Below are 13363 nucleotides of genomic sequence, written 5' to 3'. Positions count from 1 at the left end.
CCCTATGAATATATTCAAATTTTTAAATATGTAGAAGATAATTTGGAAGTACTTTCTCGACGCGCAATGGATCCCCTTAATCTACTCTCGCCTTGCGAGCTTTTCATGCAGCCAAAGAAGGAGGAGTATTACAATTAACAGTTTGCAAATAATTAGCGTGCAGTCTTTGCGAAAACATCTCGAGTTATTTCCAGGTGAAAATTTGTGCAAATGTGCTTGGGAATCAATAACACGAGGGGTTGGTAAAAACACGCCAGTTTTATCCACTGACCTTTCTCTTTCAGCTCATCCTAAAAGAAAACTCTTGTTTCTGACTGCGGTTGTACTGCGGCAAATCTAGGACGAAAACCGAAAAATTTCTGGCGCCTTCGTTTCTTCAGTTGGAATATAATATCACGTTACAAAGAAACGTTGGGCGTTTTGTAAAAGATCCAAGGACATAAAAGATAATCTTATTTACATTCTTTGAGAAAATCTTCTCGAAACGGCGGTTTGTAATAATTAATGAACATATAATATATATATATATATAGCCTCTCCACGAAAGTTTTGGCCAGCTCGAAGAAATGAGATGGGTGAAGGTATAAAGGGAAGGGGAAAGGGGGATGGGGGGGGGGAGGGAATAGAGCAAGAAAATAGGAAATAGGTGAGAGGCACAGCGATCTTGGAAGAAAGTGGCGAGCCTATGTTCGGAGTTCCGACTGCGGATACATTGCGACATAGAGGCGGGGGTTAGTCAGGTTAGTGTAGGGGGTTTCGTGGGACGGTGGCTGGTGGTGGGTAAGAGGCAGATAGAGGGGGTGCTTGCAAACGCGTTGCGGCGAGCTCGGAGCAAGAGAGACTCGCTCGCTCCTCTCCTCCACATCCGCAGCATCCCTCACCCCGCTGCTTCTCCCACCCCTTTACAGTCTCTCACCCCTCCTCTCCCTCTTCCACCCTTCTCACGTCAACCAAAACTACCTATTTTAATTCTTCCTTTCATTTACTCGGTATCATCTTCCCCTCTTCTCGGATCTACACGTGGAACCAAATTTTTTCTTATTATTTACACCCCTCCATCCCCCCTCCCTCCCCTCTGCATCCCTTACGGTACTTCCCTCCGTTCATTTTACCTTTCGTAGCTCTGTTAGCAGGGTCCAGTATTTCGCGGTGCCTCGCGGAGCGCAGCACGGTGCAGCGAGGAGCAGTGCAAGGATTTATTTATATAGTATATATATGTATATTGTAAATATACATGTATATATGCTGGATCGCGAATCGTCGGCCCATAATCCACACGCCACTCGCCTACGCAACGCTAAATCCTAACCACGTGACTTGGACAGTTTTTCTACGTTCGTTTCACAGTCCAGTGCGTCGAAGTGCATCGTGCGATCCAAGCACTGTTTACTCAATGGTAGGACTCGTGGGTCGCGTGTAAAAATTACTTCGATCCTGCGAATCGCAATCATATCAACTTCGTGTGCCAAATCAACGCCACGTGGCTTGGACAATTGTTCTACACTCGCTAGTAGCGGAGAAAAATGTTGCTTTGCTAAATTTCTGCTCTTTTCTGTGCAATTATACACGAGACATTATAATATCATGCTAAAAAGAGAACGGCAGTAGTAATAGTTGTTTTGACACAGACTGGCTTGAGCATTTCCCTGTGAGAAATCAATGTCACTCGTGGAGGAAAAGGTAGCAGTCGGTTTATTCATTATTTTTCAAGAAATTTTCAAAACTCTTAGTTTTAAATGCTCGAAGAATAGAAATTAGTATTTGCAATTATTTACAATTGATAGCTTATACTGAGTATACATTTTTAAACAGTCAATTCTAGTTTTCCAATAAAAAAAATTAAATTAAAAAATTGCAAATGTTATTCTTATAAATATTATAGCGAGAGAGGAGTTGCATGAGGTTTTGAAGAGCGTCGTAAATAAAAATGATAAATTTTCGTACATCGTTCCAGCAGCATTATAAGGATAGACTTGAAAGATAGATAAGTATCAGGAAACTGATAGAACCGTACCCAAAACACTCGAGAGAAGGATTCTCGCAAAGAGCCACTCGATTACTACATCAGCAAGAGAAACTGATCTAGATAGCTATAGGCACTTATGATATATATATATATATATATATATATATTTGTATTTCTTTCGCTTATACTACATAATTACTCGATACACAATTTGATACATTTTTTAAGGAGAACATTGCAATTTTAAGCTGGCAAATTTAAAAGTCCCTTATTTGGTATATATACGTAAGAAAAGGGGGGAATTTTGGGCAGTAAATTAATAAGGAATAAAATAGGGATAAGAATTGTCGTGGACGGGGAGAAGTCTCGTGGCTATTTTGGTTCTAATTAAGCACAACCTTTGAGAATAGTGGAGCACGCGGCGGTATAATTGGCAGGTTGGTTGCAGCGGTTGGCGTTAATTGGTTAATTGGCGCTTTTGAAATTTCGATGTGTCTTATCGTGTCAAGAGGGGTCAGCACCACCACGAAGAACGGGCGCAGGAGCTACGGTGAAGGGGGGAGGGGGGGATTAATTTTACATCGCGCAATCATCCTGACTCTTGAGAATCCTGGCAGACAGCAGCGTGCCGCCGGTCCAGCCGGTTACTATCATTCGTACTTCGATCCTCCTCTTCTATGACAAACTACTGCAATACGTGACAAAGTTCGCTACGATGACCAGCGGCCAGAGGAACAAATCGGTGGTGTACCCTGAGGACCGATATGGATATATGCCCTGTCCGCTTTATGAATCTGGTGAGTTCATTGACATTCTGTTTTTTTTTCTTATTAAATTTTATAATTTTGCACTAAATATTGTATATATACTCTGAAGCCTGGTTCCACAACTTTGTTTAATTGAAATTTGATTAGTTTAACTCTAGTTAAAAAATAGTGTATATATGTTATATGAACTATAATATTTATGCTTAAAGTTGGCTAATCTTACAAGTGTGGAACTGGACCTAAATCTCTTTAACTTACCTTATAGTCTAAATACATTTTCAACTTAACTTTATATTTATATATATGTATATATCGTTCTTTAATACTGTGAACGTTAAGTTTAATGATCTGCTGACATACAAAACAGTGCAAATTCAACACGCTACTTTCAATTGTCAACTCAAACTGAAATAATAACAGTTGTAACTTTTTCTGTTACACGAACGACTGTTTGTTGTCCAATCAATGTTAAACAATGCATTTGCTATCGGTGCGTTGTGAAAATTCTAATACTTTTTCCAGCTAATCACGAAGGAATAATGAAATATTAATGGTATTTTAATGTACACGAGATTTGAAATATGTATTACAGTAACCACTGCTTTAAAGGAAGTGAAATTAATTTAAAAATAAACTCCAGGAAAAACCGCTGTCTCATTAACATATTGCAAAGCTTTCAGATAAATATGGAAATTATGTTGTTATGTGAAACAACAAAATAAATGAAGTTTCACTCGAGTAGAAACCGGCTAGTAATCGTGATTTTATACACCCTTGATGCAGCACCGAAGATTTGCAATATCGAACGCAGGCCTTGCATGCGAATTTTACTTGCAACAATGGGGAGTAGAAAGTAGTTCTATATAATGTTAAGCAGTTAGCTCGTTAAAAAAAGATGTGTTTTGTAAACTTTTTAAATAATTAGTAATCGTGGTAATAAGCGAACTGCCGTATTACTTGCACAGTTATTCAATTTATTCACAGAATCTGTATAGGAACATTTGGTTTGGCTCGAAACTTTGGTTCTGGGGACGAGAATTTCCCAGAGGAGCTCGATATCTGTCATATGCTGTCGCATCGCGTGTACCCGTTCACCGTACGCAATAACAAACTGTCAAAGTTCCTTATTAATTAAATATAAAACCGTAATTATTGAAAAATCACACTAGCAAAAATCAACCTCCACAAATGCAATTTTTTTATTTATATTAAACAAAACTGCACTTTTTCATCAGTTTTTCAAAAATGCATCATTATTAAACGATCAAAGCTTGGATAATTTTTCAATTTAATTTAGCAATCCTTGAAATATTTTGCAATTTTTTTGCACCTTCCTTATTAATATAATGATTGCTTTGAATAAAAAAAAAAAAAAGAAAAACTTATAAAAGAGAAAATAAAAAGAAGTGCTGTTATCGCAAAAATAAATAATACTATGTCTTCTTTTTTCGCCAGACACGACTGTATAGTATATTCGCGTCTGACTTGGATGTTTATTGAATCACTGCAAACGTATTTAACAGTAGAAAAATCCATGTGATTCAGCCGGCTCAACTTTGAAAATTGACGACCCGTACTTTCGCAAATCTCTTTAAAGCAATGTTTATGCACGCTGTGAATATAGCGTGGGTTTAAGTAGAAAAATACATACACAGTGATGCTATCTTTTTCTAGCTATCCCTTTTAGACACGCAAAAACGGAAATAGAGCACAATGGCGGATTATTTCAAGTCGCCCAGTGGAAAGCCTAATCGATGGTCGTAGGAAAATAACTTAACACACGCACACACACGTACATGCAATTCCATTATTGCAATAAGCAATAAAAAAAAAGTAGTAGAGATTTACAATTGAGAAAAATGTAGGAAATAAAGTTATTAGAAAATCGATTTTGCTAAACGTATTTCTCACCCTTATTAAAATTTCATAAATATTTTTCATAACTCCGTGAAAGCTCTTGTAAAGCTATAATAATTTTAAACTCGGTGGCAAGCATTAATACGATGGAAGTTTCTTGTACTTAGAATTATACTTGAAGTTTCAGGATAACAATAGAAAACTCGTTGGCTATACTGTATCGCATTGTGAGAAGTTGCTAGCACTATTAGACCTTGCATATACTTTAATTCTTCGGAAACATAATTGACGAGAATGATCTATATCTATATAAAGTAATCATTCACACCTGACAAAGCTTCCATTAGAAATATTAGCCTTGCTAACGTGTCATTTTCATTGTATTCGGAAAAAGCCTTTGGAGGAACGCTTGAGAAAAGCTGAATGAGAGTAGCACACACACACACACACACACATATATATACATATATATATATTTGAAAAGCTCGCATCCCCTTCATCGTCATCCTTTTGTGAAAGCAGCTTTATTTCAAGTATAAACATGCCATTCGTCATATATATGACAAAGTTTCAACGACGAATGCTGCACGAAGTAAATCGATTAGAAAGCTCTCCGCTTTAATAAAATATCGAATAAAACTCTTATATCGATTAAGAGGAGCATGATTGCGATTAAAGCTATCGTAAAACACACACACACAACGAGTAAAAATTTAGGCTTTCGCGAACTATTCGAAAGATGCGACAGAGACGACCACGAGACACCTTGAAGTATTCGCAGAGCTATCGTATCGCGCCAGTACGCTATTAATAAACCAGCTTAAGTTTAACTTTCAAACAGATGCCAAAGGCAAAATGTCCGGATTTCTCTGACGGGTGTAAATAAAGTTTCGACTCGGTATTTGACACCTTCGACCAATTCCTTTTGATCGACGATCAACTTTTCAAGAAAACACTATACGACGACAGCTTTTGACTCGCGAGTATTATACACATAATAAAAAAAAATGACAAACATTATTCATTCACGAGTATATGTGCAAAGTTCGTTCGAAGAGACTCGAGTACATAAAACGAACGTTTTCGCGTACGAGAACCACGAGAGTATATTAGTTTAGCGTGAAAGATGGGGAACGATAAGATAACGTAAAAATGATATAGGAGAGATCGAGTTTTCGATTGAAGATAAATGAGAATATTTATGTATATAGCATATAGATAATACAAATGCTAGACAAGGTGAGTCACGCCAGCTACCTTGGCTAACTCGCGATCTCGTCCGAATCGAAGCTATAAACTTTATCTTCGTCAAGTATACTATATATGTATATAGTATATACCGATCAAAATAACGAGGAATTGTCAAAAGAGTAATGTAGGGAGCAGTTAATAGCCATTAATCTCTCGCTTCTGTATAGCGCAAAGCTCCGAGCACACTCATTGGAAGCACTCAATGCTGACGTAAGAGGTTTATTAGCTGTCGTCCGTCCGTGTCCTTGACTGTCGAGCGTCGCCAAAAGCGCCTGGTTTGATGCGCGAACCGCGCAGGCCTCGGAGGTTCAGGTGTTAGGCTGATTTATCGTCGTACGTACTACTTACCACCACTCGTACCACTTACGTGTAGCCCTGACGCGACCTTGCAACGCAGCTTGCATGCAGCCGCCGCGAGCGAGGCGTTCGTTCGCATTCCCCCGAGCTCCGGAATTTAAGGGGAAACAGACAGCGTCGGCCACGGTCGGACGCGGAAACGCGTTGAAAAAATGGAGAAATAAATAATCGCACCAACACACACGCACCTGGTGCGCGGCCACACACAGTAATGACCTTGCTCGCGACCTTGAGTAACATCGTGCCGCAGCGCGCATTAGCCAGCAGGCTGCAACTATCCTCGTGAATAGTTCAATAAGTATCGATCGAGCCGGACGCCAACGAGCACGTGTCTCGCGCGCGAGTACGCGAATACCGAATACCGCCAATCGAGCACGCGTTTTTCCATCCGTTCGCACGAGCCACGCAGCCACGGACTCTCCCCGGCGAATTTTCGCTCAAATTCTCGCCTTTCTCCTCTCTCGCTGCCACATTTTGCTACGGTTTACTCCATTTTGCTCTCTGCTAATCTTCCCCCCTCCAGCCCCCCTCTCTTTAATGTTCAACACCATTAACAAATCTACGAGGAAACGTTTTCGTAAGTTCTCTCTCTCTCTCTCTTTCATTGAAAACATTGCAAACTTTATACAACTCCCGCGTTAAATTTACTCAGTCGTAGTTTTCTGTGTTCACTCAACGCACTCTACTGCATAAATTGTGTATCGATAGAGAGTACGCACAATTCGCAACCAGTACTACTAGCATATACAAAGTCAACGCGTGTTGAATGATATATTATATTCGTCCAAGGATAACGCAGACTTTGAAATTACGCGCTGCGACACTCGTATAGTATTGAAACAATAACAAACTCGAAATTCAAGTAGAGTAGACTTCGCGAGTAGTGTGTGTATTGTCATAGGGAATTAAGTTCGGATTGAAGTAGTGGTTGGATGTTAATTAGCCGAGGGTGGCGCGTGCAAATACCGTGACGGAGGAGTCCTTGCGCTCTGGCGACAGTAGATCAATCGAGAGTGGTCGGCCGAGGCGAGTCGAGCAGAGTAGAATTCAGTAGAACGGAGCGGAACGGAGCAGAGGAAGCGAACAGTAGTGAAGTCAGTTGGTGCTCAGACGGGATGGGGGGATGAGCAAGCTGGGACGGCTCGCTCGCGATCGCATAAACTTTCCGTTTTATTTCTAATGCAGGCGCACTGCTCAATGCACATTGCTCGTGATCGATTACAGTGTACGTATACGCGTTAGCTGCATGACTGGTCGTGTCATGTACGTGCAGAGCTCGAGCATCGTCCACTGTGGACGTCGGACAATGATGCACGAAGAAAAACATTATTGCGTCTGGAGAAACACGCCTTCGTAGCGCGCACCGCACGTGTCACCAGAATGACGTGATCGTTGACAACCGACCAACTCTGTGCGCATGAAATTCTTATCTATACCGTGTGTTACTTAGATGGCTCGTGTGTCCGTCCAGAGTGAGTTTTATTCTGCGTGTTTACACAAACGTGCATCGGGAAAACTGCGAAATAGTTTTATGACTGTTACGCACACAACTATACGCACTGATATATATATATACGTTAATGTACACATATAGAGCAAAAATCACGAAATAATGCAACAATATACAAAAGACACGCACAAGGGGATCAAGGCATAATGATAATAATTCATTGGTACAAAAAATGTGTTCAACGATATAACTGTGAGGAGGAGGAGGGGGTCGTTTATCCGAGGATGCTCCTTAGCTGCGAGCGCAGGACCAGAATTTGACGACGTGGACTTGCAAGATAGAAATCTATTTTTCTGTGTATGTTTATGTGTGTGTATGTGTGTGTGTGTGGATATTAGAGCATCCAGTGTACATTAGATTAGAAAGAAACGCGAAAAAATATAGGAATCATGAATCTTATGTTTCGAAAGAATTTCGCGGCTGACAAGAGCCTAATTGGCGGGTCCATTGGGGGTGGGGGGATCGAGGGTCGATTGACGATCGGTGGGAGCTACGGGGGTGCAGGGGGCACAACATCAACGGGAACAACTCACGGCGGACGTTTTAACGCTGGTCGCTGTATGATTGGTCAGGGGAGCGGGGGCCGTGGCCCGATCAAACGTAGTCGCGACTTTGGACTCTTATCCTCCTCGATGACGGACCACGAACACCATGGCTACCGAACTCATCTTTTTTTCTCCCCACCTACAGGTACTCTCACGCTTTGTCTCACCTCGATTAATTCCCTTTTTATAGCTCTACATGTTTATTATAATAAACTACTCTCTTTGCAATGTGTTTTCGAGTCTTAACCGGTCTCATTTGAGCACTAATCAAACTTGTCCGCTGATCATAAACTAATATATATATATATATATATATATATATACGTTGCAAGTAATAATATTAACTATGATCGATGGATGATTGGATCAAGTCGAGTGTGTAATTTGGTCTATTGGGGAGGATCCATGGGGAGTGATGAGAAGAACAGTAATAATAATAATAAAAAAATTAATGATAGGTGGTGCACTAGGCGCACCACCGGAAGAGCCATCGGAGCGATTGGGACCACCGCCGAGGAGAAATTCCGGACCGCATGTCATCAAATGGGGAGGAAATTCGGGACTAGGACCAAATCTAGTATCGAACAATCCAATGAGAAGAAAACAGAATCAGCCTGGCCAAACGAAAGAACCGTCCGAACCGGCGACTCCGAATGCTTCGAGGCAGGCAAGAACAGAAAGAGAATTAATTTTGTATATATATATATATAAAGCTCGTGTATAGCACACATGGCGTCAGAAAGCTTCCTGACACGTTTGAGAAACGTTTCTCACGCTATCTGTGTCATTAGCTTGATATGTATCGATTAAAAGCAATTGTTCGCAGGTATCCTTCAGTGGAAATCGAACTTCCGGTACCTACACGCCTCTAGTGGTTTCCGGAAATAGTCCGCCACGGGGGGAGCCAATCTCATTAGCTACCTTGGATCGCGATTGTTTTATCATCCCACTCGCGTCGCTCGAACGCTTCCTACCAGCTGGTGTCCCGGTACGGTACATTTCCATTTGTGCATTTAACAACAGAGAATACTAGTTCTTGGAATTTTTTCTGACAACCAAAAAAACATGACCGTGCAACTCGTGCAAGCAGGCTCATGCCTGCTCAAACTGGATCGCGCGGGCAATATTTATACACGCTGGGCATGGATCTTGTAACGCTCTTAGCCTTGTCATATAGATACCCGAAAATAAGCAAGTTCGTTAGCTATAGCTCATTCGATCCAAGTTGGTCTAGACTGGCACGTGCGTATGATGAAAATCAGGCTTGAACGTATATACTTGTTCCACCGCGCGTATTTTGCGATTTGGATTCACGCCAAACGAGTGTTTACAAACGCAAATAACGAATTACCGTTCTTTTTCCTTTTAAGAGATTTGCCTGTTTTATCTTTCTTGTGATATAATTTAGGGATTTTTGTTCAAAGCACGCGCCGATTGCTGACAAAAAGCGGGCAAGCAGTCCATTGTCGGTTTTGGAGGTAGAAGACCCGAAACAATGCGTTTTGGCACATTTCATGACGCCGCTGGAGTCACTGGATCCATTGGTCGAATCTCCAGTCTGCAGACCACTAGTTTTGCAACGCGATACTGCAGCCGAATTGGTGGCAGAAATAGCGCCATCTGCGTCTCAAAGTATTTTGTTGACGAATATGGAAAAAGATGGTAAGATGACAGGAGCATACTATTTTTCTCTTGATTTTCTTTGAGGTTATGTACACAAAAATGGAAACTTTCTTTCAGCCGAATTTCCCTTTATCACGTATTATTTGATAAACAAACAAAACACGGACCCTGTAGAATTTTATAATCAAGTGCAATGCGCTGCTTTGAGAAAGTTTGATCCACGGGATTTGAGATACGCAGCGAATCATACTTTGGATCTTTTCAATGAGGTCGCCACCATAGCCAGACCACCTCTAGAACCACCAGGTGGAAGGCCACCGATTCCGTCCACCGGCTACATAGTGTCAATCTTCAAAGTATTCGAGGGCGACGATCGTCTCAAGTTTGAGCAAAATTGGCTTTATTGGACGGGTAAAGTCTCGCTATTTTTAGGTTATTGGACGTGTACACGGTCAAACCATTTGTTAACAATTCACTGTTAATATTTTTAGGTGCTAGGATGATGTATCGTTATTTGCCAAAGTCCGTCGGATTGCGACGTATAACTCTCCACAAATCGATGTCCCAAGGTGATAAGATGTATTTACTAATTTGCGAATGCGCGCAGCTCCAAGAGGATTTGTCCGCAGCGGCAATATTATTACCTACGCTCAGAGCTCGACTGTGTGGTTACATAGGTCTTTACAGGCCGTCCGTATGTTTCTGATTTCTCATCAATTTGATCGACTAGACAAATCAATAGTATGTTTTTTTTCACTGCCCTGCTGAACTGGTGCAATTAGTGGAAGTAAGACAAACATATTTTAAATATGTTTTCTCCCATTCTAACTTATTGAACTAGTGTGCGCTAGTGCAAAAATGCAGCGAAAAATAGCAGAGTTGAAATCTCATCCCATTGAGAAGATTGCACGTGTTTTCTGAAAGATGCAAACGTTTATCGGTAAGAATTATTTTAAATCAAATTGATACGAACGATTAATTTGAAGCCCTTATAAAAAATATCAAATCTTATGGAATTTTTGGGAATCTGCGTTTCGAGCCGTAAGTGCTTAATTAAACATGAGCCATGTGCTTTCTGAATGACTCGGAACGCAGTTTTTAATACAAGTGTAGATAAGCTATGCATAATAGTTACCTTATGACTATAATAATTTCTAATTTTTGAATTTACAACTCCTTTAATAAGCAAACGATCGTCGTCTATTTCGTCTGTCGCTTGAGATATAATGTAAGGTATACGAAATAATTATAGATATGCGCATTGTTACATTTTTATTATATCAACGACTATGGGTCGACGCTAATTAAATAAACGTAACACATATCGTACTTGAAGAACTGTGATATCCCATTCGGCAAACAACGTATACAATAACACAATATAAAGCGATTTCTTAAAACGTTGTTCAATAGACGAAAGAACTTGAAGCAGACACTATGTACGAGAATAGAACTTATCTCCAATCTTTTATCTCAATTCGTAGATTTGACATTGCATGTCCAATTTTGGATAATACGACGATGTCACAGTTTTCCATTCGCCTGCGGGAAAATTTGTGATACAGTCACCTAAATGATAAAAGCTTCTGAAGTGCCACATCCCTTCTGTAGAAATTTTTTAGCAGAAAGAGAGAAAGGGGGAAAGACAGTTGCAAGATAATGGCATCGTAGTACATACAACAACGTATTATCAATACTACGCTTTTTTCATACAGACAATAGTTGGGAGGATTGCGCAGGCGCGATCTTCGTCGCCTATAATATCTTAATAGATTAATTCGTTAATATATATATTAATTAAATTTTAAAAAGTTGATCATAATCGTCGCAATTCCTAAATTCAGAACCGATTAGAATATAAGACTATCGCCTTTTTTTTAAATTATTTAGTGGTACTTTGTTTTGTGTCTGTGAGTACACATAAAATCATGATTTATAAATTATCATACAATATAAGAGGGTCGTACAGGTCATACTCCAATGATTGTTGACAAAAAATAAAATTTTACTGTGATTCCACGTGTATTGTGTGTGCACCTTATGTAAGGATTCTAAAGCTGGAGACGGTTTCAAGAAATATAACATAATGCATAACTTTCTTAAGCTCTACAAAAGCATAGAATGCATTTTGCCTATGCCAATTTAATTATCAAATATTTTAGCTCTGACGAGCTTGCCTTTCCAGGGTATTGCTACAATAAGATGCATTGAAGAAATGATTTGTAGATTATTGAACTTTAACATTTTATTTAATACATACTGTACAACGAATAAAAGTATTAAAATAAACCACTTCTAACAATCGTATCACATGTTTTTTATTATGATTATTTATCTAAAAGTATCCTCCTCTCTTATACTAGTTCTGTTTTATTAATAGTAAGTAGAAATATGAATTTCATTATTACTATATTAACAATTTACAAGAAATATATTATCTACTCAATATCGTCTGCTGAAGTTGTTTCTAAACCCCTTACTCCTCTAAACCTTCTTCTTCCATCAATCTAAATCAACCATTTATAAATTTAAATAAACATTATGCTATTTAAATATGCTGTTGCTAATATTAATCCATTTTACTTACGATAGATCGTTTACATTCAAAGAATGAGGTCCTTAAAGCAAAACATTCTTCTGGCACTGAGGGGTGTCTTGTTGCAAGGCATTCTCTGGGTGTAATATGATGCTAAAACACATTAAATTTATTTATTAAAATAATTTTAAATAATATGAAGGATTCTTTAAATAATATTGAACTTTCTAAATGAGACAAGTTAAAAGTTATTTTTTTTAGAACCTTTTTGGCTTTCCTTCTGTTCTCATAAGAGGTTATGTCAAAGAAAGTACAATGTTATCATGTGTATTATAAAGAGACAATTAATATAATAAAATAATTAAAAATATTTATAAATCTAAAAATGCTAACTATTTTGCAGCAATCAGTTCGAAGCAAACACATCTTTAAATTAGCTCGAAGATTTGCACATCTTGATTTATCCTTTAACACTTCCCCTTCTTCCGAAAATTCCATTATTTTGTAAGGCTTTTTATCAAATGTTCTGTAAGCACAGCTCGTATTAATTTTTTCTAATTGCAAATAGTTAGGCCAAGTAGTAAGGAAGAGAGTAATAAATGGTAATAATAAGTAAATATCACACACACAAACACCATGCAATTAATTACAGTAAGATTCGTGCTCTCGCGTCCCGCACCGCACGTCTGTGACGACTGGTTCTAGATTTGATTTTGCTAATAAATCAAGTTTCTGACTAAAAATTACAATAACCGAAACCAAACTTAGCTTGTACCGAACTATAAAGTTATGTATCCTATTATTTATACTTTTCATAAAACACTAGTCCGTTAATAATTAAAGCATTGCACACTGCAATTTTCAATTTGCCATCACTGCATTAAAATAGAGGTGGTAGTAGTGGGGTAGACTGGTAGAAGAGCATTCAGCGTTCAGCACAGCTGATATATC

The 13363-nt window shown here is 39.0% G+C and overlaps 3 protein-coding genes across 5 annotated transcripts in view; 1 reads left to right on the top strand and 2 right to left on the bottom strand.

Moving 5' to 3' along the window:
* The window catches only part of LBR (lamin B receptor), a 39515-nt gene extending 39228 nt beyond the window's left edge, over positions 1 to 287 (bottom strand). Inside the window, exon 1 of the mRNA XM_066742677.1 lies at positions 272 to 287. The gene's annotated coding sequence lies outside the window, so the exon portion shown is untranslated. The remainder of the gene's footprint in view (positions 1 to 271) is intronic.
* A 5906-nt stretch (positions 288 to 6193) lies between these two features.
* Positions 6194 to 12183, top strand: LOC136776080 (uncharacterized). Of its 2 annotated transcripts, none has more exons than XM_066731436.1 (6): positions 6194 to 6775; positions 8712 to 8920; positions 9080 to 9241; positions 9678 to 9915; positions 9994 to 10287; positions 10368 to 12183. In XM_066731436.1, exons 1-6 carry the CDS (start codon positions 6736 to 6738, stop codon positions 10580 to 10582), a joined length of 1158 nt encoding a protein of 385 aa, XP_066587533.1. In that variant the 5' UTR covers positions 6194 to 6735; the 3' UTR covers positions 10583 to 12183. The 2 variants fall into 2 exon arrangements, with proteins under 2 accessions (XP_066587533.1, XP_066587522.1); XM_066731425.1 differs by lacking the exon at positions 6194 to 6775 and adding an exon at positions 6814 to 8398.
* Positions 12184 to 12242: 59 nt separating this feature from the next.
* On the bottom strand, positions 12243 to 13285 carry LOC136776104 (cytochrome c oxidase assembly factor 5). Of its 2 annotated transcripts, none has more exons than XM_066731472.1 (4): positions 13040 to 13285; positions 12806 to 12938; positions 12464 to 12565; positions 12243 to 12383 (listed from the first exon to the last, which is right to left on the bottom strand). In XM_066731472.1, exons 1-4 carry the CDS (start codon positions 13048 to 13050, stop codon positions 12315 to 12317), a joined length of 315 nt encoding a protein of 104 aa, XP_066587569.1. In that variant the 5' UTR covers positions 13051 to 13285; the 3' UTR covers positions 12243 to 12314. The 2 variants fall into 2 exon arrangements, with proteins under 2 accessions (XP_066587569.1, XP_066587578.1); XM_066731481.1 differs by having other exon boundaries at positions 13063 to 13281.
* Positions 13286 to 13363: the final 78 nt, after the last annotated feature.

This window comes from Prorops nasuta, unplaced genomic scaffold, assembly GCF_024137725.1.
Source record: "Prorops nasuta isolate Cenicafe-Biocafe unplaced genomic scaffold, Cenicafe_Pnas_1.2 PNAS00002, whole genome shotgun sequence".
Lineage (NCBI taxonomy): Eukaryota > Metazoa > Arthropoda > Insecta > Hymenoptera > Bethylidae > Prorops > Prorops nasuta.
The sequence above is the reverse complement of the archived record's forward strand: the minus strand, read 5'-3'. Positions and strand labels throughout refer to the sequence as shown.

Bases quoted from the DNA above. Each gene is read 5' to 3' on its own strand.
- LOC136776080 (XM_066731425.1), top strand. From the start codon at position 8,098: ATGAATCTTATGTTTCGAAAGAATTTCGCGGCTGACAAGAGCCTAATT. The intron at 8,399-8,711 runs GTACTCTCACGC...AATTAATGATAG, and splicing joins TTTTTTCTCCCCACCTACAG to GTGGTGCACTAGGCGCACCA. The intron at 10,288-10,367 runs GTAAAGTCTCGC...TAATATTTTTAG, and splicing joins AAATTGGCTTTATTGGACGG to GTGCTAGGATGATGTATCGT.
- LOC136776104 (XM_066731472.1), bottom strand. The intron at 12,566-12,805 runs GTTAGCATTTTT...AATGTGTTTTAG, and splicing joins GAACTGATTGCTGCAAAATA to CATCATATTACACCCAGAGA. The intron at 12,384-12,463 runs GTAAGTAAAATG...TGGTTGATTTAG, and splicing joins TTGAATGTAAACGATCTATC to ATTGATGGAAGAAGAAGGTT.